The 25,292-nt window shown below is 39.2% G+C and overlaps 1 protein-coding gene across 1 annotated transcript in view; it reads right to left on the reverse strand.

Annotated features, from left to right (window-relative positions):
- Nucleotides 1-25,292, reverse strand: part of KIF13B (kinesin family member 13B) — a 188,114-nt gene that overhangs the window by 108,498 nt on the left and 54,324 nt on the right. The window contains exons 3-10 of the mRNA XM_081237002.1: nt 20,752-20,764; nt 16,033-16,093; nt 14,076-14,168; nt 13,081-13,261; nt 9,096-9,183; nt 5,697-5,831; nt 3,616-3,728; nt 2,333-2,444 (exon numbers count right to left, since the gene is read on the reverse strand). Coding sequence (XP_081093128.1) covers nt 2,333-2,444; nt 3,616-3,728; nt 5,697-5,831; nt 9,096-9,183; nt 13,081-13,261; nt 14,076-14,168; nt 16,033-16,093; nt 20,752-20,764 — 796 coding nt within the window. The remainder of the gene's footprint in view (nt 1-2,332; nt 2,445-3,615; nt 3,729-5,696; nt 5,832-9,095; nt 9,184-13,080; nt 13,262-14,075; nt 14,169-16,032; nt 16,094-20,751; nt 20,765-25,292) is intronic.

A 25,292-nucleotide genomic window follows, 5' to 3' on the forward strand; every position in this document is an offset into this window, starting at 1 on the left:
AAGAATGAACACATAGAAGTTACAATTATAGCCTAATTTTATTAAACAGAAGATAAAGTGAGCTTTTTAAAAAAGTGTTTAGTTTTGTTCTTCAAGTTCAATTATATTCAACAGTTTCTATCACATTTGGTAAAAGTTAGGTGCTTCTCCTTCTAGTGAAAAGAAACCTTTGGTAAGAAGAGCACAGCCTAGGCAACAGAAGATGGGAAGCAAAGTCAGCCCTGGACTCCAATCTTGGTTCTATCACTTGCAGGTTCTGTGTCCGTTGCCACATCGGTAAAATGGGAACGCCACCATCTGCCTTCCAGGGAATAAATGAGATAATGTATGTGAAGCACTTTGCACAGTACCTGATTCTCCTGACCCAAGCTCTCTTGGCCTCCAGCCTATGGGATGGACACTCAATAATTAACCTAGGCCATTTTAACTACGCCAACTTAACAGAAAGTATTTCTTATTGTTGGGTTAAATGGACTGAAGCAGCAACACTGGAACAACAGGACAATGAATATTCTTTTAAATCAGGCACATCCAGAAATCATCAGGAATGATCAGGAGATGTTTCTGTGCAAAGTGTGAGGAAGAAGTATCGTATTGAGATTTCTTCTGGAAATTAAACAAATGAGGCTTCAAGGTTAATTACTGACACTTGAGGACCAGACAATTATTTCCTTGGTAATTAAATGTTTTATAATATGTATCCCTTTAATTGAAGAGTTATTTACAAGTGGCTTTTAATCATCAAATTCTGTTTATCTTTTTGTTTTGTTTTTTGTTTTTTTGTTATATTTATTTATTTATTTATTTTTGGCTGTGTTGGGTCTTTGTTGCTGCACGCGGGCTCCTCATTGTGGTGGCTTCTCTTGTTGCAGAGCACGGGCTCTAGGTGAGCGGGCTCAGTAGTTGTGGCTCACAGGCTTTAGAGCGCAGGCTCAGTAGTTGTGGCGTACGGGCTTAGTTGCTCCGCGGCATGTGGGATCTTCCCGGACCAGGGCTCGAACCCGTGTTCTCTGCATTGGCAGGCGGATTCTTAACCTCTGTGCCACCAGGGAAGTCCCGATCCTTTTGTTTTAAATTTCTACTTTTATTGCATTTTGGCCAAAGGAAGTAATCTACCTGATTTTCTACTGTGGCAAATTTCACTTAATAAAGCATGCTCAAACACTGTGTAGAGTTTTAGAAAATAAAGTTGAATACTAGTAAAGCCTTTGAGAGGGTGTAGAAACTAGAAGAAAACCCTACTCCCTTTACAAACATGGTTCTCTAAACATGTCATGGAATAACTCAAAAGCTCTGTTCTCTACTAAGCTGCCTGCGCTTAACTCATCTTTACATGCTCAACCACTAGCACAGTGAGTAACAGGTATTCAATAAATTCTTGATCACTGAGAAAATAAGCCATCACACAACTAAACAGGGTTCACAAAATTATTTTTCCATTTTAAAAACATTTTTTAAAAGAGCATTAGGTAAAATATTTTATTCCGGGTTGGCAACTTTAGAAGGAGTTAAACTGTCACTGGATTTGATATCCTCGCTAACTCCCAGTCCAATACCTAATCCACCACACCAGCTCTATCAAGACCAAAGGGAATCTTGAAAGACTAGAAGAAACCTGGAAATAGTCTCTCTCCTCACCAAACTCCTATTACATGCCATTTTCTTCTCTCTCATGGAATCACCAACTCGTGTTATAGTATTCTGTGTACACAACTTCCCTCCCTTACCAGACTGAGTGATTACAGGGCAAGGAGTGTCTAGCGTTTCCTTACATCCTCCTCACAGCGCTTCATACAGGCTTCTTCTTTCTCATTTCCATTCCTCTCATTCATGCTGAATCGATTAACCAGTGAATGACTGTGTGTTCTACTCTACCTTTTAACAACAGCCTTAAGCAGCTGAAAGCGAATTAAAATGATCATGAGTAGTCTGGAAGTTAAACAGAAAAAGAAGATCCAAAATGTCCATCAAACAAAAGGAGTCTGTGGGAAGGATGGAGCAGTCCAGCTGGGTCTGGAACACGGTGGAAACCCCTTTCCTATGACGCGCTCAGCTATCAGGTCAGCACTAGGTCCTGTTCTAGTCCCCAAATCTCAGAGGCGATTGTGCGATTCGGTGTGCCGCAAACCCCCCTGCTTCCGGGTCCTGGTGAATCAGAAAGAAACCCATGCTTAATCCATTAAAATTAGGACAACCATGTAAGAGTCTAATGATTATAAATTTGAACACTGATGTAGGAGATTATCATTGGGAGAAATCAATAGTCTACTCTTTATGCTTCCTTTTTACCAACCACCAAGGGCATCCCAGAAAGGGGGGGAAAAAAACTTACTTTGAGCAGCCAAGTGAGAACTGAGTCACGATATGGAACAAATTTATTCCTGTTTTTGCCAGCACCCTGATCTGCTAGGGCTGAGATAACCAGACCGAGGGTTGTGAGGGACCTGCATGGTGCAACAAACCGTAATAATCGTCAAAACCTGAGTATATCAAAGGTCACATTTTAGCACAAAGACTGAACATCAAGATGCCTTTGTACCAGCACGAGAACAGCACTGTTGTCAGCATTTTGCTGCTCAGGTTAAGAACACATAAAGTCTAAACGCTGATATCCCTCTAATACTACTGTAAGCTATAAAATGGCTTAGTTCAATTTTTTTTTCATTTTTGTAAAAAAAAAATGTAAGCTGTAAACCATTAGGTCAAGATAATGACACAAATACCACATATCTTTAAGAAAGGATGCCACAAACACAATACGATGAACTAAAACATAGTACAAGGCAAGAACATTCATATATATATAAATAAATAATAGCATAGCATCTGGATGATGGTATTCTATGATCTCCAGCTGGTTACTGATGACTCTCGCTATGTGTCCTTCTGGGAGCCACAAGGATGGAAAAGATTGCTGCCCCCAAGGGGCTAACAATATAGCTTAAGGTAAGAAAATGTATAACCATCTGAAGGACTTGGTGCACAAAATATTACTTTGTAAAGTAAAATCTTGGTATAAATAAGCACCACAGCTGTCATAAAAAGGAAAGCCCGATGTAGCCAGTACACGTTATTGTTTGTTCAGACAGTGACACCCCCGCCAAGATCCACAGCTGGACTCTGATACTCCGATTATCTTTGTTTGTTTCTGTAGCTTAGACCAGTGGCTCTCAACTGGAGGGTGACTATGCCCCCACAGGGAGCAGCTGACCGTATCTGGAGATAATCTATGTTGTCACAACTCAGGCTGGGGAGAGAGATGGCAGGTACTGCCGCCATCTAGTGGGTAGAGGTCAGGGATGCCACTAGACATCCTACGAGGCATAGGACCACTCCCTGGGACAAAGAACTCCCTGGCCCCGAACCTCAGTAGGGCTGCCCTTGGGAAACCTTGGACTTGACTGAGGTTGTGCTCCTCAGCCCCAGCAGGCCTCTCAACAAAACATAAAACAGGCTCGGGCCCTTAAAAAATATCTCTGAAAGAAAATTCTACACTGTTTATTCTTTAGAGCCTCAGTCATTCCGGAATCCTATTCTTTCAATAACTACAGAAGTTCCGCCTTCTGGCTACTGAGTCACTGAAGCAACAGAGGCAGAGGCTTCTGGACCGCTTACTTGTTGATGTTGCTGCCCTCCTTCAGCCTGTCACCTGCCGCTCCCGTTTTCGTCGCTCGCTCGCTGCCGGCTAAATCAACCAAGCTCAGCTTGCCCACTTTCTCTCCAGATGTCTAGGAAGCAAATCGACAAATACCAACAAACAGTTACAGAATACAGAAAGTGATACATCTCTACCGAATGAGTTTATTATCTAAGTCTTTTATTAAAGCGTATCTGTTGTTATTTTAAAGTTAATTTGTGCTGCTACAGAACAGTGTCAGAAAACTACACAATCTAGTAGTAGATACACACAAAATTATACACAACTATGAATCCAGACAGAAAACGACCTCAAAACAAAACAGTGCTCCCCAATGTGGTACATTTTGAAGGGAACCCAACAAAATCTTCTTAGAGAAGTATACAAAAGCACTATTCATAAGGTATAAATTTTAATAGGTGAAACCATGCTTAAAATTTCATATATATTTACCAATAATCCTGAGGGAAAATATCTGTATTTCTTATAATACAAAAAAATCTGACTTTTATACAACAGAAGGATCCCTCAAAGACCCAATGCTTTCTAAAATTTTTCATATTATTCATATAACAATTCCCTTGTTTCATAATTTCAGATATTAAATTTACATATTTTTCTAGTTAAGATATTACACATACTGACATTTTCCTTTATCAAAAATGTTCAATTATCAAATCACACACATAACAGATAGTTTATACTTCAGCAGCAATGTAAGAAATGTGGGAAAGCAATGCCAAAATCTATAGACTGGATCACTTTTTTAAACTTTCCTTTAAAGTATACATTTATACTTATTTCCATAAATAAACATGTTGCTAACAAAAGGGTATTAAGCTTCCCAAGTCAAAAGTACTTTTGGTTTAAAAAAAAAAAGTCAGTATGTTTTCTGTTTTATGCTGAAAAGGAAATAGAAAACAAAGAACTTTTTGTCGTTGCACTAATCTTGCTGTGATGGTAAAAGAAGAAAAATATGCTCTCAGCAAATGAAAATCTTGCCAAAATACAGCACTTTGCCAGGGTGATCATTTTAGCTTCTGGTATTTGAAATTGATTCGCTGGAGGGTAGTAATAAAATATGCAAAAGTTCACATAAAAAGTAAGAGGGAAAACACAAATGTATGAGCCAACACAGAAGTTTTCAGTGTGATAGAAGCATACACATCTCTGGCTCTGTTACTTTTCATAAGCTTCAAGTCCAAATGCTCAAAAAATTATTCTACAGATCTAGAATCTTATAGTACAAGTTCCCCAGTATAACTGACTCCTTCTAACACTTTGCTGTTTAGCAGAAGGTAACACTTCAAAAGAAACTCCACTAAATCAGCTAGAGTATTATTAGCTTATACAGTTTGCCATCAGAGTTTAAAGCTCAAAAAATGCTGTGGCAAAGGCTATGGGCCATCAGCTTGTATAACTTCTGTTCCAACTTCCTTTATTTGGAGAGGGTGGAGAGCTAAAACCTACATTTCTCAGGCTCCCTTGCAGCCAAGGCTCAGGATGTGACTTCGGTTCCGTCAATCACATAGTCTTGCTTAAGATTTAGAAGGCAGAAACAAAGTAGCGGTCATCCCCATCCCCCTCACCCATTTTGGCTTTTTTTCTGCTGGCAAGCAGGAGTGTGGATATATGAGTTTTCCTAAAAAAGCATCCCAGCTCACATTCTCCAACTTCCAGGGCTCTAAGAAGGTGGCCTCACTGACTCCTGTATCTTGGATCACAGCTCTGGGGTGTGCCTGGAACTCACAGGTCTGGGGGTGGCCTCAGGGGTAGTACCATCCTCACTGGATGAGATCTGTGCTCTTCTGGAGGTTATTCCTAGAGATTTAGTCTAGAAATCACTCCTCAGAAGGTGTACCAACAACTTTGTAATCATCCAATTCCCTCTATTAAATCCCTTTCTGTTTACCTAGAGTGGCTTCTGTTTCTTGTCCTGAGTCCTAATTGATACACATGTCTGGCTAGGACTTTAAGTCACCTAACACCTGAAGGGAATAAGATAAACCATGATCCACTTTAGAAATTAAAAAAAAGGGTCACGTATCTGAACACCTACCCCGGACTTCACATCATATAAAGTGTGTGTGAGGGTGATTTTGAAGACTGCGTGTGATCGGCTGCTCTCCTCATTCATGTTGGTTGCAGCAACTGTACGAGATTTGTTACCTTCAGACATCAGAGATTCAATATCCTAAGTGGAAACAAGTCATAGACACACATTTCATTATCTAATAAACATTAAAACTCTGCTATACTACGAAATGCATTCCAAGTTTCACTACTTAGTCAACCACATTTGGAGTTTACATTCTGTTTCTCGATGAACATTATGCCCCACAGAATACAATAGCCAGCACTATCTCTGAAAACTCAAATAAAATACATTATTTACTGTAGGTGCAGAATAAAGCAGCAGCTCTGACCAAGAATTAGAACAGTTTAGAAGCTACATGTTGAAGTCCCACAAGATGGACAAACATGCCATGCCAATCCTCATCTCATCTAGAAATTTGAAAAACTTTAGCTTATTTAATTATAGTAATAGAAGTTAATTGTCAAATCAAATTATATTGTATAAATAAACAGCAAACAAAAAATAATTTCTAACCCCTTCACACAGGCATAGCATTACATCACCGCATTGGTGTATATCTTACCAGACCTGTTTTTAAAAAATGAGGACATCAAGAGACTAATTTTCTGCACAGATTCACTACTTCATTGCCATTATAACTAAAACAGAGACAGCATGAGACACTCGAAAGATCATGGGATCTTTGGGGTTTTTTTTAATGTTATAAGCTCTAAAACAGTTACTTAAGCAGTCTGAAATCTAGTTTCATAAATAACAATACAGCTATGACATCATCTACCTTACAAGGATTTTAATGAGGAACAAGAAACATATACTGTACTTGTGAGAGAGTGTACTAGTTGCCTTCCTTTATCCAGCCTCCTCTTGTACTAGTTGCCTTCCTTTATCCAGCCTCCTCTTTTCCAGTAAAGGAACCCCATCTTTAGCTGAGCACACTGCAGCGGAACTAAGAGACTGCACTTCCCAGATGCCCTTGCAACTCAGCCTGGCGATATGACTTTTAGCGAATGAGACAAAAAGTCACCTGGGAATTCACCTTAAAGGGAGTAGGCACACTATCACATGCTGGTTCTGAGCCATCCTGAACTATGAGAATAAGGGCATTACTAAAGACCCAGCTCGATGTGGAAAGCTGGAAGGAATCTAGATCCTAACAGCAGCTTTGGGGTCGCCATACCAGCCCTCTCACCATTCATTCATTTGTTCACTCTAGTAAATACGGAAAGCACCTACTACAAGCCAGGTACATTTTAAGATACTGAGGATACATAGGAACAAAACAGATAATAATTCATATTCCAAAGCACTTAAGTCCTGTTATATTTTTTCAGTTATATGCAGCCAAACATAATCCTAACTGATACATATATATGAAAAACTTTGAAAATCATAAGATTCTATTTTCCTATATAAATGAAAAATAATAACATTTAAGGACAAATTCAACATGATACAGAACAAGCCTCAAAGTAAAAATATTGCAAAAAGAGGTAGAAGTTGGCACCAGAATGGAAAAACAACAAAATGTAAAATTTATAATTTTCTAGATTTGTTCCAAATCCATTTTAGATCCATTAAATCTTACAATCCTGACACTTAATGGAAAAGCTTTATTCTATTTAGCTTACATTTTTTAAAAATAAATGTTTCTTGTTTTTTGTTTGTTCTTTTAATTTATTTATTTATTTATTTATTTATGGCTGCATTGAGTCTTCATTGCTGCGTGTGGGCTTTCTCTAGTTGCGGTGAGCAGGGGCTACTCTTCGTTGAGGTGCACAGGTTTCTCACTGGGGTGGCTTCTCTTGTTGCGGAGCTTGGGCTCTAGTAGTTGTGGTATGCGGGCTCAGTAGTTGCAGCATGTGGGCTCAGTAGTTGCGGCTCGCAGGCTCAGTAGTTGTGGCTCGCTGGCTCTAGAGCGCGGGCTCAGTAGTTGTGGTGTACAGGCTTAGTTGCTCTGCGGCATGTGGGATCCTCCCAGACCAGGGCTTGAACCCGTGTCCCCTGCATTGGCAGGCAGATTCTTAACCACTGCGCCACCACGGAAGTCCCTAGCCTACATTTATTCATTGGTCATCTAGACATTCATTGGTCTTTAATCTGTTGTCTCCTACATAAAACTCTTTACTGAATCTTTTGATTTTTTGAATAAAATGTCTTTTTATACTTTCCAATCTCTCTGAGCTCTCAAAAAAAATCTTGATCTCTCTCCACTGTTGCAAAAATAAGCTCTCAAATATCATTATTAAAACAACAATACCTAACATTTATATGATACCGTAGAGTTTTCTAAGACTTTTCACATGCACTATCTCATTTGATCTCCTCCAGGAAGCTTTCCTGGATACCACCCTCGCTGGACACCTACATATCCATTTAAGTCAGGTATTCCTCCTCCAAACTACCATGAATCCTGAACAATGCATCTCTCACTGCACTTAAAATCATGTTGTTTTATAATACCTTTATAACATCTGTAAGCAGCTTGAGGGAATGGACCACCTCATTCATTTTTTTAAATTTCTTCAGCACTTAGCACAATGCCTGGCATATAACAGGTATTCAATAAATGTTTACTAAATGAAGTAAATAATGTTTACTAAATGAAGTATCATTGACCAAATGATAGAATGTGATTAATGAACAAAGGAACTAATGAATCTACCTCAAAAGATAGTCAAGACAATAAAACTAATTTCCATTCTAAAAATTAGGACAAAGAGGCTTGGTGAGATAGACTAAACAATCCAGAGTCATATAGGAGTCATATGAGAAGACTGTCACCAGATCAACAGTCTCTGACTCTTAATTCAAGGTATATTACATCACAGCTCACCCTACCCCCATTTCCCCAACGAGGAAAGCCTAACGGATTCACACAAAGCATAACTGTGAAGTTTGAAAATGAAGAGAACTAGTAACTAAAGGTAGAAGAGTGATTCTCTCAAATTAGAAACAGGCTTTGAATTCCAACTACTCAACTCATATTTTATTTCATTAAATCAACAAAATCATAAGCAACATCATTATTTTATGTACTACTACAGAAGAAAAAATACTGCCATTTATCATTTTAAGATATAATCGTAAGGAATATCACAATTTTAGAGCTCACAAAAATGGAAAAAATGTGTCTCACAATAGATGAATAGGTATGCCTTGCAAATATGTATACCTTCTCTCAAAATTAAACTGACCCAAAGCTTTTTAATAAAGATTTTTGTAACTTTATTACAAACTTTTTTGTGACTTATTAAGTGATGCTTTCATAATTTTTTTTTATTTCAGAAAAAGGTCACAAATTCAACAACAAAAAAATTTGCTACAGTGAATTTTAGTAGTTCACATAAAGGATTTTGTTACCTTGTAGCCTGTGACAGCCAGTTTAGAAAGTCCATCGACATAGGGTCCCAACACACTGTGCTCTCTGACTCTTAACGTTTGACGGCTTCTGTTCAGTAAAAACAAAAGAATCACTTTTTAAACAATTACCTGTTTAAAAGGACTCAGCCATGTGCCATAAAAATATATACTGAATTCAACAAAGATCCCACATAAGTAGAACAAACAGACTTGATCCCAGAAGAATTTAAACCAAAACTTAAGATCTTGACTAGTAAGAAAAACTTCATAATGTGGTAAAATATCACATCACTCAAAAGGGTACACTGTGGGATGTCTACTACCACAAAGAATGCAGAGTCACATAAATACAAACAATCTACTTGTCAGATCACAGAATGTGGCACAAAGAGCAGAAACTCAGTAAATGTTAACTGTGCAAAAGAAAGAAAACTACAGACAAATCTCAATCATGAATAAAGACAAACAAATATAAACAGACAAAAATAAAAACAGGCTGAATCTAACAGTGATTTAAAAACATAAAGTTGGACTGTCCCAGGGCTGCTAGGTTGTTTTAACATTGAAAAAAGATTCATGCTCTTTACCACAATGATAGACTAAAGAGGAAAAAAAAATACATGATCATTTCAATAAATGATTTCAATAAACTGAAAAATGATTCAGTAAAATTAAATACTCATTCATGATTTAAAAAATAAATAAACCTCTTACACACAAGGAACTAATAAAACCAGTAGAGGGCACCTGCCAGAAACCTAGAGCATATAGCATACTTAATGATATCAACCAAAAAATATAAAGAGTATTTGTTGATGACCGATTCTATGTCAAAAAAGCTCTTCAAAAAATCTAAACATTACAATTCTTTTTTTTGGTTGCGCCGTGCGGCTTACAGGATCTTAGTTCCCTGCCCAGGGGTTGAACCTGGACCACAGCAGTGAAAGGGCCATGTCCTAACCACTGGACCACCAGGGAATCCCCTAAACATTACAATTTTTAAAAAGAATATTTATTGATGGTGAGATTACAAGTGATTCTTGTTTTATGTAGCTTATTATTTTCTAATGATTTGGAATCTTACAGTACCCTAGGATCAACCACCAAAACTCTACTTACTACTATAAAACTGTATATAAAATACATATAGAATATTCGACTTAGAATATATCCAAAGATCAGAACTATTACAACTTTTTTCCTTTCATATTTCCCTTTTTCTTAAAGATGGTGTATACTGCATTATCTCTTGAGTAAAACAATTATATTACTACACATAATAGGCAGTGAATTAATAAAATCAGTACTTGAATAAAATAACTAGGTTCTCTCAAATAATCTTTCTCTGAAAAGGAAATCACCTTCAGAGTTTTTAATCCATTCACTTTGGCTCTTCAGAAACACTACAAAAATCCTCGAGAAACTTCCATGGAGGAGACAACAACAGCTAGCACTTATTGAGCACTTACTATGTGCCAGTAAATGTTCTAAGACCTCAGGTCTATCAACGCCGTCTATCTTCACAACAGCCCTCTGAGATATTATGTAACGTTATCATCCCTTCTGTACAAATGAGGCCTAGAAAGCAGAAGGAACTTGCCTTGCCCAATAGGTAACAAGTAGAGGACCTAGATCCAGAGCCAGGTGATTCCAAAGCCCATGCTGTCAATTACTAAACTATACACAAGACAAACATATAAGATATTACTAAAGACTATTAGCAAATTGTAGATAGTAAAGTTCAAGCTATTCACACAAGCACTGTGGAATATAAAACATGAGAATGAAGTCAGCTAAGAATTTCTGGAAAGAGGAGGAATTTCTGGGATCTCAAAGAAAGTGACGCTTTTCACAGAAATGAAGGTGCAAGAAAAAGGATTCAAGGCAGAGCCAGAAAAAGTACAGGGGCACAACTTTTAGCAAGACGCGGGTACCTAGGCCACAACCTCCCTCCCTCTGGACTTCCTTTGGTTCCTGTTTCAACATCTGTGCATACTGCCTTTCAGCCCCATTGGAGAGCTGAGTCACTTTCCAAACCTCTGATTTCTCCACACCTCCATGCTCTGGCACAGGCTGTCCCCTATGCCTGAATCGTTCCCACCCTGTTTCTCAGTGGACAAACTCCTACTCAGTACAAACTTATCAAGCACTCTCTGTAGAATCTTCCCTTCTCCTCTGGGCAAAGGCAGTCACTCCCTCTTTGCTCTCACCTATTTTGTGTGAGCCTCCTTCACGATTTAAAAGCATTATTGCATTGATTCATAACTATTTGTTTCCAAAACTCCCATTCTGTCCACACGGAGCTCTTCATCTATCAGTGCATAGTGATCACTCGATAAATGTTAAGTAAAGTTCTGTATAAAAACACTAAGTGCCAGGGGCTTCCCCGGTGGTGCAGTGGTTAAGAATCCGCCTGCCAATGCAGGGGATGCGGGTTCGATCCCTGGTCCGGGAAGATCCCACATGCCGCGAAGCAACTAAGCCTGTGCGCCACAACTACTGAGCCTGTGCTCTAGAGCCCGCGAGCCACAACTACTAAGCACGCGTGCCACAACTACTGAGCCCATGCACCTAGAACCCGTGCTCCGCAACAGGAGAAGCCACCACAATGAGAGGTCCGCGCGCTGCAATGAAGAGTAGCCCCCGCTCGCCACACTAGAGAAAGCCTGCGCACAGAAACGAAGACCCAACACAGCCAAAAATAAAACAAACAAACAAACACACACTAAGTGCTGGGAATTCCCTGGCGGTCCAGGTGCCTGGGTTAGATCCCCGGTCGGGGAACTAAGACCCCGCAAGCTGCGCGGCACAGCCAAAAAAAAAAAAAAAAAGGGAAGTAATACTAAGTGCCAATTCAGCCTCATATGAAAGGCCTGCAGATCATTATCTTTGCTAAAGAAAACAGATGCCAGTGAGGAGCTGACAGGTTTAGTTTTCTCTTGATTGAGGGCCACTGTGACCCACTGCTTCTGAGACCAGCTTTCCTTGATCGTCCTCTTCAGCCCAACATAACTAGATGCGCCCTCACCGTCCTCCGCGCTTTCTATAAGCTTCAGCTCACGTGGCTCTTTGACCTTCCAAATACTGCTCTTACAGCAATAAGCCACAGTCTGTGGTTTTTATGTTTCTTTTCTCTCCATTGTTGCACTTCCTTAAAATCTGAACTCAGAGAACTCTGTGCAATGCACAAATTTCCTCAGATACCCCTTATCTTCCTCATTAGCCTCAGTTATGACTGCAGACTGAGGACAGCATTCTTGAAGGCTTTCTAATACTTTTAAGCCACTTCTCTTTCAAAACCTATGCCATAGAATTGGACACTTTTTTCCCTTGAGAATCATGTTTTCATGAACTATCTTGAAGTCCAGGTTTCACTATTTCTGATTATGTCACAGCCTGCAAACAGATGAATTCCATTCGAAATTTCTTGGTTTAAAACAAACAAAAAACACTCTACTTGATTAAGGATACCAGTTATACTGATATTCAGTAACTTAACTATCAATACGTATTTTTTGTTTGTGCTTTTGGATATATCTGAGAGAGACGGTATAACCCAAATACATGCTGCTCAACCATGCTTCCCTGCCTCATCTCAGCCCTAGTTCAAAAGCCCAGAACTGGCTGCAGGAAACCCCTTAATATAACTAAAAACTAGAAAAATAACTCTTTACTCAAGTTCAGGATAAAACATTTCACTTGGGGCTTCCCTGGTGGCGCAGTGGTTGAGAGTCCGCCTGCCAATGCAGGGGACACGGGTTCGTGCCCCTGTCTGGGAAGATCCCACATGCCGCGGAGTGGCCGGGCCCGTGAGCTGTGGCCACTGATACTGCGTGTCCGGAGCCTGTGCTCCGCAACGGGAGAGGCCACAACAGTGAGAGGCCTGCGTTCCACAAAAAAAAAACAAAAACATTTCACTTAAGCCAATTTATTAAGTCTGTTTTAGTCCATGATACCACAACATTAAAGTCTCAAAGTCATTTACCCTTTGGGATCAAGAAGGTCTCTAACTTTTTCATTGTAAATTTCCATATAGGACACTTCTACTTTAAAACTCTGCTCTTCGTTTTCCTCTTTCTGGGTTCGTTCAAAGAGTCCACTGCAAAGTCTTGGGATTAATCCAGGTTGGTCAGCTGTGCCCATCATGGTGTAAGATTTTCCAGATCCTAAAAAATGGAAATCATAGTTATTACCGTCTCCTTGAGAAGTTTAAATACACAGCCCTCTTTCCATTGCTCATAATAAAATCCTAGCACTTAGCAAAATGCCCCAAATAAGGAATATACCCAAATATAATGATGACACTAGTAAGTAGAGAAGCTTTCCAATTATACATGTAGAAGTCAGAAGTACACATCCTTTTGGAAGAAAATAAAAACCTTCTTTAACTATCATCATACGTTAAAAAAAAAAAAGACCTAAAATGACTGAAAAATTGTGAGGTTGGAATAGTTTCCTAAAACTGAATTGGAAAGATCCATATGATGAATACTATGTGCCTGCTTCCAACCACTAATCATAGCATAAAAAATGTACGTTATCCCTACAGGCCCCAGAGCAAATTAACTTACTACCACTACCCTTTGGCAACAGTGTAGAAATCAGAGTCACCTTCTTTTTCTACTACAAAATTATTTTCTCCTATGTACCAAAAACACATATTCATTAAAGAAAATTTAGAAAGCATAGGAAAATAGAGAGGAAAAAATTAAATCACTCATAGTCCTAACAAGTCTTGAAAATATCATAACCATTTTTCCATGAAGAATAGTTTTCAACTGGACAAGCTATACGATATACCCTTACAAAAGTGACTCCTTCACTTTAAATAGATTTCTTTCCTGTTGACCACAGAGGTATAGAAGTCAAAACACTCCTTTATCAATCACAACTGATAAGATGCTAGCAATATGTATTCTTTTTGGTATTTTCTTTGTCAGGATTTTTAAAGTTTAAAAAAAAAGATTATTTAACAATTACCAGTCTGTCCATAGGCAAAGATACATGCATTGTAGCCATCAAAAGCATTCTGAAGGATATTCTCCCCAAGGCACTTGAAAACATCATCTTGACCTGAAAGAATGACAGAGAAAAAGGTAGGATGTTTTAAGCCAAAGCTACATATGAACAATTAAAAAAACAAAAAACAAACAAAACTCTCAAAAATGCACTTTTTTTCTCAGCTTGTTTATCTACCAAACAAGGTTTTTAAACTTGATGAAATCTTCCAAAGGCTTATGTCTTTCAGATTATTTCTAGTTAGCATATAATAGAAAATGAGTGAAAAGTTCCTGATAATAGGAACTTGAATCAACACCGGCCAAAAAAAACCAATGAACTGCTAATTTTATAAACAATGATTATAAATATCTGAAATGTATACTTGGGACCTAGGGGGACCTGAATTTAACTATGTACCACTCAGCCAATGCTTTATTCAGTGTGTACTGAAGTTCAAAATAATCATATATATCAATTCCCTCTCCTTTTCCTCAATGATAATGCTTAATTACAGGGTCTACAATACATACCAGCTGGGAGAGGGAGGAAGGTCTGGGACATTTCTTCTAGCTTTCAACCATGGACATAAATAGTAGGGTCCAATTCCCCTCCACAGGCTAAATTAAATATGTCAATAACCAAACGTGACCTTGACCAGTTATTCAACCTCTTTGGGTCCTGAACATAATATGAAAGAACTGGATGCTGTTATGCTTGTTACATGTTGAACGCTATAAACAGCATTCCATTAGGCCTCACTTTCTAGCTCATTTACCAGATCAATTCATCCTCAGCACACTTCTGATTCTGAAGCCATCCTCAGTCATCACTGGGCCAGCCGGCCCAAATTAGCCTTAACTTTGGGAAACAGCTGTAGTACTACTGTTTTTCATGATAAAGGCCAATACAATATGACACCCAATATTTAAAAGATTGCTTAGAAACGGGTGTCATAAGCAGTTAGGAATAAAGGAAACATATGGTTATCATTGTAGTCTTTTTTTTTTGTTTTAGATTTTTTTTTAATTTGGCTGCTGCTGTAGTCTTAAACTTGTAGTGAAAGGGGCTTGAGACAGTCATCACTGAGGAGGATAAAAGAATAGACCCCCAGAGCAAATTAAGAGAGAATATGGCATATTCCTCTCCATTAAAGAGGGAGAAGGGGGACTTCCCTGGTGGTCCAGTGGTTAAGAATTCACCTTCCAATGCAGGGGATGCAAGTTCGATCCCTGTACGGGGAACTAAGATCCCACGTGCCGCGGAGCAACTGAGCCCTCATGCCTCAACTACTGAGCCCGTGTGCCTCACCTAGAGAGAAGCCCATGTGCCACAACAAAGAGCCTGCTTGCTCTGGAGCCCAGGACCACAACTATAGAGAAGCCCACGCACCACAATGAAGAGCCTGCGCACCGCAATGAAAGAGCCCACATGCCACAACAAAGATCCTGCAACTAAGACCCACCTCAGCCAAAAATTGAAAAAAAAAAAAAAAAAGGCGTGAAAAGGGACACTGAAAGCCTAAGTGATTTACTGAAAGTCAGAGACAGGAGTGGAGCTTGGATTAAGCTCAAGGTCTCCTTTCCTCCTTGGCTAGAGTTCTTTCATTACACCAAGCTGCCTCTCTAGACCATATTACAAACATCTAAGGGAATTTACATAGCTACTGCGTGCTATGGTCACATGTAAGGCCCAGGGATGCATGTAAGACAACCTCAACTGTGTACCCTGTTAATCTAACTTTATCATCTTATACTGACAACAGTGCACCATGAATCTCCCACTTCCCAATCAATGTTAAAACTCTAATAGCAAAGACTGGAGGAAGTTCTCTATGTAGTTTCTAAAATTACACAAAATACTACTATGATACTTTATAGGAAAAATACTAAAACACCTTTCTATATTACCAGTAGTTAACAGGATGCTGGACTCTTACCTGCATACTTGTCTCTGACAGATTCATCCATAGACCAGAAACAATGATCATATGCAAATACCTGTTGAAAAACAAAAATAATAAAGTTTGTATTAAGAACAAAACTGTAACATACTTATAATGTTATAACAATGTCATGACACTGATAACATTGTTCATAACAGTGAAATAAAAACAACTTCCTGTCTTACAGTGGAGGTTAGTTATTTACGGTAGTCTTACAATAGGCAAGTAAGCACCCTATAGATGATATAGATCTTTATTTCACATGGAAAACTTTTCACAATGTTAAGTGAAAAGGGAGGAGGTTACAAAGCAATATGTATAATATGATGGCTATGAGACACACACACAGTTACATATATAAAAGCTTATTACTGCACGATAAGATTAGTGATATCTTTGTTTTCTTCTTTATGCTTTTATGTGTTCTCTACATTCTTTTCTCATCAGAGAAAACAAATTTTTTTTAAATAAAATGTAAAGATGATTACTACAGCATGTTGAGAACGCAGATTCTTTAAATAAACTATAACATGCCCATGGTCGATGCTGTGTAGCTTCAAGAGCATAGAAGACTAAGATTCATATATTCATGTAAAAGCTATGAAAGTCTGGACCATGATCTCATATCTGTACAAAAATCGACATACATAAAAAGTAGGAAGAATACACATTGGAAATATTAGTAATACATATTGCTACTTTGTGGGATATCACAAACGATTTGTTTTGATCTTTTATTTTACTACTTTCTAAAATACGTTGTATTTTTTTTTACTTTCTTTCAAAAGTCTTTTTCACCGATAATATTTTTAATTTTTTGGATTTCATGTTTTACAATTTAGTCTTCTTAAGGATTTTAAATGCTTTTAAATTCATTTCAGTTTGCATTTCAAACTCCCACTTTTGGAGTTTGTTGCCTCACTTCCTGATGACAGGTTTCCTCTTGTGCTTTATATGTTAGTTTGCAAGTACATCTGAATTGGGAGTTTGCATTTTATGGTTTACGTGATTGCCTGTTTTCTTCCTCCCCCTTTGGCCCCCCTTTACATGAATAGTTACACTGCCGCTCCCAGCTACTGAAGCCCAGATTTGGGTCCTTCCAAAGCCCAATGTCTCTACTCCCTCCTACTTAACACAGAAATTGGCTCAATGTTGGTGGCCAGAAATCCTTTTTTTTAAATATATATATAATTTTTTTTCCTAAATTTATTTATTTATTTATTTTTGGCTGCATTGGGTCTTCGTTGCTGCGCACGGGCTTTCTCTAGTTGCGGCGAGCAGGGGCTACTCTTCGTTGTGGTGCGTGGGCTTCTCACTGTCGTGGCTTCTCTTGTTGCGGAGCCCAGGCTCTAGGCACGTGGGCTTCAGCAGTTGGGGCACTCGGGCTCAGGAGTTGTGGCGCGCAGGCTCTAGAGCACAGGCTCAGTAGTTGTGGAGCACGGGCTTAGTTGCTCCATGGCATGTGGGATCTTTCCGGACCAGGGCTCGAACCCATGTCCTCTGCATTGGCAGGTGGGCTCTTAACCACTGCACCACCAGGGAAGCCCCAAAAATCTTTTTTTAAGCCTTCTTTCCTGATGGAGCCTCACCCAAATCAGTTTTCTCATGGTGAGCTTCTCTGGTCCTCAGCCATACATAGGGTCCCCTCTAGTCTGCAAGGGTTGAAACTCGAATCCTCCAAAAACCTGTGTCTGATCTCAAGGCCCAGTAAATACGCTGCTTCAGCCCCAGCCTGCTGCTAGTCCCCGCAGTGACATAGGTTGTTTTTGAATATAATGACATGATTTTAATGTTTTAAAACGTCTTATCTGTCCCTGCTATGAGTTTGGAGTTGGCAGAAGAATGTTTCTGTGTGAACTCACAAGGCTATCATATGGACCAGAGGTCTAAGAGTTACATTTTTTTAAAAAGGAAATTAGATTAGGATGGTAAATTAAGTATGCATGCCTATATCCACCTCTACTTGAAATTAACACAAAATGATGGAGAGAGGGAGGGAAAGAGCCTAAAAGGGAAAGAAGCGGGGAAAGGAGAGCAAGTTTTTGAAAGCAAGATTGCTCGCTTATACCTGGACCAGAAATTGAGAATCCCTGAAAAACAGCTGCAATGAGACTGGTGCGGTGTGAGGTGGGGACCACAGGGAGAGCACAGGCCAAATCACTGCAGGAGGAGATGGCTGCAAAGCTAAGAGCAATTCCAGGAGTGCAGCAGGAAAACAGCTCAGTGAGTGGCTAGGGGCCCTGGGGGCAACCAAAAGGGCAACTGGCTAGAAACACCTTTAGAGCAAGGAAGGATCAGAACACCCACATCTTTGTGCAAAACAGTGGCACGAGGCATTTGTTCCCTGGGGTAGGGCAGTGATGGGGAAGCAAGGCCAAAAAGGTAGGCAGAAGCCCAATGACGGACAACACCCCGGAGGAGGTGGGAACCCTGGAGCCCAGAAGCCGTCCACCCAGCCTCAGCACTTTGTGATACGTTACTAATCCTCAACAGTTTTCCAGAGCTAAACATGTGTCTGTCAATAGTGGTGGCTCCCTATGTTAGCAATTCTCCAACAGAGAGAGGAGGAAAAGAAGAAGGAAGATGGAAGGTGGTCCCAAAGGATCAAAACCTCCAGTGGGGGCTGCTTTTCCAGCTACACTAGTCAGCAGGGAGAGATTAAATAAGATGTGAAGCTCAAATCAAGTTGCTTCTGTTCTAGCGTTCAGCTCTCATCTCTCAGCAGTTTATTTGATTCTGCTCTTAGCAAGGTTAAGTGGACACCATCCTGATTCTTTGCTGGTAAGCTTAGCTCACGCTTGAACAGTCCATCTGTGTGCACATCTCAGAGATCAGGCTCTAAATGGCACTCCTCTCCCTACGACTGCGGGTTTTTCCTTTCTTTTCTTTCTTTTTTAAATTCAGGGAGTTGGGCTTCCCTGGTGGAGCAGTGGTTGAGAATCTGCCTGCTAATGCAAGGGACACGGGTTCGAGCCCTGGTCTGGGAAGATCCCACATGCCGCGGAGCAACTAGGCCCGTGAGCTACAACTACTGAGCCTGCGCATCTGGAGCCTGTGCTCCGCAACAAGAGAGGCCGCGACAGTGAGAGGCCCGCGCACCGCGATGAAGAGTGGCCCCCGCTCGCCGCAACTAGAGAAAGCTCTCGCACAGAAACAAAGACCCAACACAGCCAAAATAAATAAATCAATTAATAAACTCCTACCCCCAACATCTTCTTAAATTCAGGGAGTTCTTTCACAATTCTTGTTCTCAATTCCAGTAGAGAAGCTACCATTAAAGTAATCGCAACAACGGCTGATACTACACGGGAGGCCCTGGGGTACAAGAAAGTCAAGAAGCTGGTGACGTGCAGGTGGGGAGCTGGGAGCTGAACCCAGCCTTTGAGCGCTTTGTCTGCTCCCCACCAGGCCCTTCACCACAGGCTGGATTCGCTCTCTTCCCCAGTTACAGGAAGGTGCCACAGCCTGGTACAAAGTTGGGAACTAGGAATGCTTATTTCTTGTTTACTAACAACACTGAATGGTTCTCTTTAAGTTTCAGGAACTTTGTAAATTGTTACGGGTATCTTCCAGCCACAGATTTCCTAAAGCAGACAAGCTCTTTTCTTTCTAAATAAACATTTTTCCTTTAAAATTAAAAAAAAAAAAACCTTTTTCTAAGTAACAGAGAAGAAACACACATTCATTATAACAAGTCAAATAACACCAAAACATAAGGAATAAAGGTCTCCCATTCACCAAGCATTTTCTCCTTAGAGGGAACCACCATGTTAATAATGTGGTGTTGGCCCTTCCATATTTTTTACGTCAACACATTTTCTCTAAATGTTAAGATACAGTTGAATTAAATAAAACATGAATAGTTTTAAAATAGTCATGTAATGTTTCCTCACATTTTTACTGCAATCTCCAGCCTCTGTTCCATCAAAAATTAAGAAAACAAAAATAATCCGGCATCTTTTCACAGAAAAGACAAAACTAATGAAATCAGTTCTACATATATAAAGAAGTCAGGCCATATTAAACTTTTTTTTTAATCATTTAGAGTCCCAACAGACAAGTCTATACATACTTTAGCAACAATAATAGAGAATGGAATTACAGTTCAACCACGGACTCTTAAACCAAACTCCAAGAATGTAGATAAAAATCTAAATTTCCTGGAATATTCCAGAGAATGATCAATTCAATAATACAGTCCTTGTGCCTACTTTGGCACAACTACATTCCCTAAGAGATACAGGAACTGACCCACCCCATCGAAGTTTCTTTAGAATCTGGGCTCAAATCTCAGATGAAAGCATATTCCCTTGAGGAAGCTGTGGGCCAGGGCAGGTTTCTGTTGCCTGAGAATGTGTCCCCAGCTGTCCCAGGAGCAACATGGATGAGTCTGCCTGCTATGGTTCTGACCACAGTATAGAACAAGCAGTTTCGAGCCAATCCACGGCGAACAGCAGGGCACAAAAGGAATCTGTGTTGTAGTTGCCAGGAGACTGGACAGAATTGGTCAAAGTACAAATACAGCTTTTCTATAAACCTCTTACACCAATAAATGGCTTTGGATTTATGAACAGGCTGACAGCTTGCATTACTTTTTTTTTTAATAAAAATGCCAGAGAAAATATTTTTATTTTTGAGAAGAAAATTATCAGTACTTCAAAAATATGCCCATAAGACCTTTACAAGCATCACATAATAAACCAAATCTCTTACCTTTGGCTGGCTTCTGAGTTCCCAAAAGAGATGTCATCAATGACATGAAAGAAAAGAGAAAGGGTTTAAAATTTTTTTTTTTAGTTAGAAGATGCTTTTTGAAGGGTAAAATAATAAACATCATGTAAATCTTTATTAAGAATACAAAATATTAACTTTGAAATCATATAGCAATTTGAAATAAAGGATAAATTAATATCTATTAGCTAGTAGGATAGAGTGCTAATTATAGAAAACTAACGTATCTCTTAGGTAGAAGAAAGATTATCTGAGCACCGGATAATTTTTAAAGTCCTAATATTTCTGCTTTCTACCTTTTGCTTATCCTTGTATGCAACCTGTAAATATTTTTTAATAATTCTTTACTTTTTAGCATCTGATTTTACTTCCAAGCAGTCCTCTCTGCTTTCGTAAAGCAGCAGCTCACTCTCTATCTATATAGGACCTTCTGCCAAAAAATTCTGTTCTAAGAAAAAAAGGTTAAAGGAACAATTAATTTTTTTTTTTTTGGCTGTGTTGGGTTTTCGTTTCTGTGCGAGGGCTTTCTCTAGTTGCGTCAAGTGGGGGCCACTCTTCATCGTGGTGCGCGGGCCTCTCACTATCGGGGCCTCTCTTGTTGCGGAGCACAAGAACCAGACGCGCACGCTCAGTAGTTGTGGCTCACGGGTCTAGTTGCTCCGCTGCACGTGGGATCTTCCCAGACCAGGGCTCGAACCCGTGTCCCCTGCATTGGCAAGCAGATTCTCAACCACTGCGCCATCAGGGAAGCCCAGGAACAATTAATTTTTTGCCAGCGAGTGACCAGTTACTCACTACTTACTCCTCTATGCTGACCCAGGTGCCTCCAACCTCCCTCCCTCTGAAAATGCCACTGGCTTACATCTCCTCAGGGTACAGGAATATAACTCAATCCAGTATAATTTTAAGATATTTTTAAACTTAGAAGCTGTAAGAGAAGCACACAGAGCTCCCTTCACCCAAACTCACCAACTGTTAATATTGCCATGGCTGCTATGTCATTCTTCCCCCCTCCCTCTCTCCCCTCTTCTATACATAGATACACACACACACACACACACACACACGTATATTATTTTCTCTTGACCATCTGAAGGTAAGTTACAGACATGTCCCTTCAGCCCTAAACACTTCTGTGTATAACTCATAAAAACAATGATGTTCACTCACAACCATGGGAATAACTGGCCCTTCTCAGAGGATCAAAATGCCAAGTGAAACCTGAAACTTGAAAGGAAATTGTACATGGAAGTACTTCAAATGTCTGGACATCTTGTGCCTTTGTCTCATAAAATTTCCTTCTAAATTTAATATTTATTTGTATCAAATGATTTCAGATAGGAAGACTAAATTACCAAGGAAAGTAGCAAATGAGTGAAACTTGTCTAACAGATTTTGGAGTAACAGCCAATGTGACTAACACATAAAAGAAAATAATTTCTCTGGGATAGGAGATATGGGAAACTTCCAAACAAAAAGACCTGGGAAATACCAGTAGAGATGACTAACATACACTCTCATCTTTTTGTAGGTATTTATAAGCAAAGCAGGACCTCATCAGTTTCAGAAGGCACAGTTATAAGCCCAGCTGGAGGAGAGAACAGAGCCAGCATATATGAAATGCCCACATTAGGCCAGGTACATTGTACGCTACTTCATTTAACTTGCACAATAACTTTGAAAGGTGCTATTATCATTCCAGTTTTACAGATGAAAAACTTAAGGCTCAAGAGTTAAATGAGCTGTCCAAGACACAATAATAATCAGTGATGAATCTGGGATGCAAAAGTAGGTCTTCCGAATCCCAAGTCCATGTTTTCTTCCTCTCCCACACTAGTCAAAACAGTCTCGTCAAGTTTCTCCTAGACTTAAGAATCTATGAGTCATACATTAACAACTGCTCCTGGTAACAGAAACATTTCCCAATGTATTAATTTCCTCCATTCTAATTATTACCCAATAAAAGGTCACCACTTGGTGCTTATGCCAGTGTAAGTTTACTTATTCATTATATTTATAAAAACTCCAGACTGTCTTTTCTGAGAGGAAAAATAAGATGTTTAGCATGATGTTTTAATTTTAAGTAAAACATTTTTATACAAAAATCAGCTCTTCCTAAAAGACAACCAACAAATATGAAATTCAACAATATATGATACACAGCAGAAGAATCCATGGGACTAACCTGAATGTAGAACATGATAATAAAAACAGAAACAAACCAGTAAATTAATTACAGAGCTAAGTTTCCAGCTAGGGATTCTGGTGGCTCTAACAGTAATGCTCAAATAACCTACAGAGCCATTGGAAACCCAAAGATGTAATTACAGCCCTGTACAAAAATAAATAAGTAAATTAATTAATTAAACAAAACCTTTCAACTTGTAGTTGCAATCCAATACGGCAATGCCTCACTATTCCAAAATCCCTTATTTAGAAACCTCAGCTATCCAGATCACAGTGGAGATTTAAGAAGCAGAGAAAACCAGCCCCTTGACCAATCAAAAGAGATGTCATAAAGGAGAAGCATGAGAGTCTGAATTTCTGAGTTTCTGTTGTTGCTGTTACTTAAGTTCATTTTGAATTTCCACACTTACAAAAATTTCCAAAAACAAAAAGTTCCAAAAACAGTACAAAGAATTCCCGTGTACCCTTCACCCAGCCTCCCCAAATGATAACATCTTATTAAAACCACAGTTACAATTATCAAAACCAGGAAATTACCCATCAACACAAGATTTATGAAATAATCTAGAGCCAACCTTACACAAATTTCTTCCCAACTGCCCCCCTGATGTCCTTTTTCAGGTCCAGGACCACACACTGCAGTTGTCACGACTCCTCCAACTGGGGACGGTTTGTCTCTCATGACCCTGACACCTGGAGAGTCCTGGGCAGTTATTCTGTAAAATGTCCCTCAATCTGGGTTTGTCTAATGCTTCCCCATGACGATATTCACGTTACGCGTTTTGACGGGCACCACAGAAGCAATGTTGTGCCCTTCTAAGTACATCAATACCAGAAGGCACATCACTGTGGAGAACAGTATGGAGGTTCCTTAAAAAACTAAAAATGAGAGTTACCATATGATCCAGCAATCCCACTCCTGGGCATATATCCAGAAAAGACAAAGACTCTAATTTGAAAGATACACACACACCAATGTTCACAGCAGCACTATTTAAAATAGCCAAGACATGGAAGCAACCTAAATGTCCATCGACAGATGAATGGATAAAAAAGACGTGGTACACATACACAATGGAATATTACTCAGCCATAAAAAAGAATGAAGTAATGCCATTTGCAGCAACACGGATGGACCTAGAGATGATCATACTAAGTGAACTCAGAAAGAGAAAGACAAATATCATATATCACTTACTTGTGGAATCTTAAAGAATGACACAAATGAACGTATTTACAAAATAGACTCACAGACACAGAAAACAAACTATGGTTACCAAAAGGGAAGGGAGCGGAGGGATAAATTGGGAATTTGGGATTAATGGATATACACTACTATGTACAAAAATAGATAAACAACAAGGTCCTACTGTATAGCACACAGAACTATACTCAATATCTTGTAACAGCCTATAATGGAAAAGAATCACTTTGCTGTACACCTGAAATATTGTAAATCAACTATACTTCAATAAAAAAAATACCAGAAGGTACATGATGTTGTCCAAATCTCACTGCTGATGATGGTAACTCTGGTCACTGGTTACAGTTGTATATACCAGGTCTCTCCACTGTAACATTACTAGTTTTCCCTCTGTACCTTTCTGGGGGCAGGGGGCAGTGATATTTTAAGACCATGTAAGCACCCTTTCTCATCATACTTTCACCCATGAATTTTAGCACCCATTGGTGAGTCTTGCCCACAACAATGATTGTTCTCCAAATTGTGATTGTCTAGTTACTGAGATGTTAACAGCCCAGGTGGATCAAGATGGGTAGATGTGCTTTTTAGGAAGATGATGTTTCAGGAGACAACAAATGATTTGATTATGTATTTTGTAGTTTTATTTTATTTTATTTTAGGCCGTGCCACGCGGCTTGCAGAATCTTAGTTCCCCAACCAGGGATCGAAACCGGGCCCCCTGCAGTGGAAGCGTGGAGTCCCTAACCACCAGGGAATTCCCTGATTACATATTTTGGATAGAACTGTTTCTGTGAATAAGCTAGTCACCTCCTCCTTTTTACTCACCTGGTTTAGGGGCTTGTGCTCACTTTCTTCTCAATAATAAATTACACTATAAAATTAAGTCAAATTATAGTCCTTATCTTTAGAATTCCACAATATGAAGAACAAATTTAGTGATTATTTTATATAAGTTAATGATCTTTGGGAATTTTTATCAATACTTCTGACCATGACAAAAATAAAATTGATATTGAGTCCAAAAATAAACCACAACGTACTGTATATGTGTAAAACAAAGCTATATCAGAACTAGGAGTTATAAATCAATTACTGCTGTCAACTACCAAAATCAAACGTTATATCCAAATAT

Source organism: Mesoplodon bidens, assembly GCF_964165515.1.
Source record: "Mesoplodon bidens genome assembly, chromosome: 6".
Lineage (NCBI taxonomy): Eukaryota > Metazoa > Chordata > Mammalia > Artiodactyla > Ziphiidae > Mesoplodon > Mesoplodon bidens.